The sequence below is a fragment of the Boleophthalmus pectinirostris genome, unplaced genomic scaffold (assembly GCF_026225935.1).
Source record: "Boleophthalmus pectinirostris isolate CB_2022bp ecotype Guang Dong unplaced genomic scaffold, ASM2622593v1 HiC_scaffold_3, whole genome shotgun sequence".
In the NCBI taxonomy this organism is placed as follows: Eukaryota; Metazoa; Chordata; class Actinopteri; order Gobiiformes; family Gobiidae; genus Boleophthalmus; species Boleophthalmus pectinirostris.
The window spans coordinates 13831767-13835788 of record NW_026571299.1 but is presented as its reverse complement, the minus strand read 5'-3'; the positions used below and the strand labels follow the sequence as shown (position 1 = coordinate 13835788).

The window sequence follows — 4022 nt, the reverse complement described above, 5'->3', positions numbered from 1 at the left end:
GGTCAAACTGCCCCAGTGCTGCAGGTCCTGGTTTGATGAAGACAACAGGACAACATCGTCTGTGAACAGCAGAGATGATCCTGTGGTCCCCAAACCAGACTGTTCGGCCCCTGACTGCACCGAGAAACTCTGTCCATAAATACAATGAACAGAACCGGTGACAGTTGTGGCCCTGGTGGAGTCCAACATGCACCGGGAATAGGTCTAACTTACTGCCGGCAATGAACACAGCTCCTGCTCCGGTCGTACAGGAACCAGACAGCCCTTAGCAAAGGGCCCCGGACCCCATACTCCCAGAGCACCCCCCACAGGACACCATGAGGGACACGGTCGAATGCCTTCTCCCGATCCACAAAGCACATGTGGACTGGTTGGGCAAACTCCCATGAACCCTCGAGCGCCTGATGGAGAGTGTAGAGCTGGTCCAGTGTTCCACGACCGGGATGAAAACCACGGTCGGATTCTCCTCTCCAGTCCCTGGCACAGACCGGGGAGGCTGAGAAGTGTGATTCCCCTGTAGTTGGAACACACCCTCCTGTCCCCCTTCTTATACAGAGGGACCAACACCCCGGGTCTGCCAGTCCAGAGGGACTGTCCCCGACCGCCACACGATGTTGAAGAGGCATGTCAGCCAAGACCCACAACATCCAGAGACTTAAGGTACTCAGGATGGATCTCATCCAGCCACGGGCTTTATATTATGAATAGGATTTTTTTTGATGGACAAAATAGCAAAAAAAATAAAATAAAATAAATCAGGATCATGTAGAGCGGGTTCATACAAACATTTTAAGACCAAAATGTCAAGGCTCACTGCAGCAGGTACAGAGAGAGGAGCCACAAAATCCTAATGTAAGTCCATTGGAGCCAGAGTCAGAAGGAGCCGGAAGAGCCTCCTGGAGAACTTCCTATTTGGCACACGGCAGCTCCAGCGTTAGATCTGTCCACTCATATATACAGTCTATGGTTGTATGAAAGTGATGATGATGATGATGATGATGATGATGATGATGTATAGAAAATGTCTCATAAAAAAGTTGTGTAATCATATTGTGTCTAAATGTGTGTGTTTACATCCAGCATCCAAATTTTATGTTAGCTACTTTTAAACTCTTTGAGTTATCTGACCAGCTGCATGTGATGTTTATAATTTGTTTTACCCATATTGCTGATGTATTTCAGCAGGATAATAATAATAAAAAAAAAAAGAAAAACATGTTTTTGGAGGAACATGGAGTATTACATGTGAATACTACAGTGAAAATGCAAGAAAACAACCAAACCGGGTCATTTTTGACCCACTTATGCATCTAAGGGTTAATTTGGGGAGGTCTTACAGCTTTGTAACTAGCACCATTTGATTCCCTGACCCTGAAAATGTGGGTTTAGCAGTTAAAATCAACATTTCAACTTATTCAGAGGCTGAGATATTCCAAAAAGGGTTTTTTGGCAGCCATTTAAAAAAAATCCAATATGGCCGCCATAAAGACGTGGGCAAATGCAAACATTGATTTTCTGACTCCATATACTATAACCTTTTCAAAAATATATAGGTTAGCAAATCCCCAAAAATTCCCACTAAGGTCAAAAAAATGACAATAAGGAACCGGACTACAAGTAGGATAAGTTCCATAAGAGCCATTTTTGAGAATTTTGCAATGTGTTCATTTACAAATTAACCCACTTACATCATCCTTAAGAATCTTCCCTTGAGAACTTGATATAAAGCTCAATTTACCTCTGATCTTCATTTGGGGAGGGTGAGCCATATTAAAGGTAGGTCTATATGTAGTCTATAAAACTCTTATTTCGCTCTGGTCCTGTCTTTGAACAATGCTTACTTTCTTTTTAGGAATAGTGCTTCCATGAATTCATCGTCTGGTCAAAATGGGCAAACTTATGTCCGTTATCGAGACTCATTCAGCATGGCTATAGCCAAAAATGTAACAATTGTTCTGCTTGGGATTTCTATTAATTACTTAAATGGGACTTTCATTTATACCTTCAGAAAACACCAGGTCAGTAATGTTAAAATTATTGCAAATTATTGTAACGAACAAGTTCTTATTTGATTTACTTCTTAATTATTTTTCTTATTCTTATTATTTTATTTTATTTTATTTTATTAAACATTTGACTGTATTAGCCTTGTCTTAGGTCTTTCACCACAACCCTCGCTACATCCTCTTCATCCATCTGGTGGTGAATGACATGATCCAGCTCACCACTGCCATCACTCTCTTTGTGTGCTCTTATGTTTTCTACACCATCAACACATTTCTTTGTTGCTTTATTCTTGCATTTGCTATCATCACAAGTCTCAACTCTCCTCTGAATTTAGCAGCGATGGCAGTGGAGTGCTATATTGCCGTATGCTTCCCCCTTCAGCACCCCCAGTTGTGCAACATCAAAAAGATTTACATAGTGATTGCATGTGTATGGGCCTTGAGCTTACTGTCATTTTTACCAGACATATTTTATCTTGCAGCAACTGAGCCTGCTCGATTCTTCACCCCTGTTTTATGTGAGCCTGTAATGTTGTTTCGAAATCCCATCATAGTAAAAAAAGAGAGAAGTCACTTACTCTGTGTATTTTGTTAGTGTTTGGCTTGTTCTGATTTACACTTACATCCAGATATTTTTAGTTGCCAAATCAGCAAAAAAACAACAAATAGTGATGCCAAAAAGGCCAGGAATACCATTATGTTACATAGTTTTCAGCTTCTTCTGTGGATGTCAACATATATGTTTTCTCCTGTCCAGAAACTTATTTTAACTTTGTTCCCAAGATTATATGTCCACTTTATATTTGTGTGGTATATACTATTACAAATTCTCCCCAGATTTCTGTGCCCCATGGTGTATGGGCTGCGAGATGTAATGTTTAGAGAATATCTGAAGAAGCATCTCTCCTGCAGTGCTACTCCTAAAGTGTCAGTCCATGGAAGATAAAGCAATAATGGCTGTGGAGTATGGTGAGATCAAGCCCTCTCAATCTGAATTAATTGGAGCTAGGGCATCTAACACACTTTATGTAAGGTCTGGAATAATATTTGTTTACAGCTGTTTCATTCTGATGTCCCAAAAACTGTGAAAGATCTTGATAAAGCAATGCACAGTATTAAATGATAATTGACAAGGCTTCGACAAAACAAAAAACAATTAAATGTCAGCAGGTTTAATTTTTACCAAACTGTTCTGTTGTGATCTAACGGTAGTTGAAGTGAACTGTAAACCAAAATTTGAAGAAAAAAACACACACACACACACAAAAACAAAAAAACTATATGCTTTTTTTTTTTTTTTTTAATGGACCATAAGACATGGACAATCAGAGTAATATTTCATGTTAAGTTACTATATCACATATTTACATTACAATAAAAGGTATTAAAAATCGCACACAAGTTGTTGTTTTTTTCTGCTAGTTATTACAACTATTTATTTTCATATCTTTTAAAATGAAAAAAGTAGTTTGTTTTGCCAGAAATAACACACTGATTCTTAATTTCATATCAATGTCACCAAAACAGAAATACAAAAATACAATTTTATGTCCCACCACTTGATAAGATAAGACATCATCATCTACATCATCCACACATTTCTCCTGCATTATTGAGCTTTGAGCTCTGGTTGCAGCACTGAGTTTGAATCAATTTAAGATGTGTCTGTACAAGTGGCTGGCTGATTTATATTTATAAGTATGAAATGCTCCTCTCTTTATGATCCATATGTGTGTTAGATTTGCAACAATGCGTGTCCATGTACTGGAGTTTTCAGTGCCTTTAAGAGTTTAAATTTTTGTTAAGTGATATACAACTGACATCTACATACTCCCTGTTCTAACTGAGTAGAGGCCTCCTGTTTCATATATGTACTTTTGTTTTATATGTATATTCTCTGTAGCACGGGTTCATGTGTACACTTCCATTCTACTCATTATCATAAACTATAAATGCTGGTGGTCTCTTTTGCCTTTTGTCTATTATTAAAATTTTTTCATGTTCATCTGGCTATGG

General features: G+C 38.5%; 1 protein-coding gene across 1 annotated transcript; it reads left to right on the top strand.

The window, feature by feature from the left end:
• Window positions 1-1865: 1865 nt before the first annotated feature.
• LOC110171086 (adenosine receptor A2b-like) lies at window positions 1866-2952 on the top strand. The gene is given in 4 exon segments (XM_055160290.1): window positions 1866-2018; window positions 2158-2562; window positions 2564-2674; window positions 2677-2952. Coding segments are annotated over 4 exon segments (945 nt in total).
• Window positions 2953-4022: the final 1070 nt, after the last annotated feature.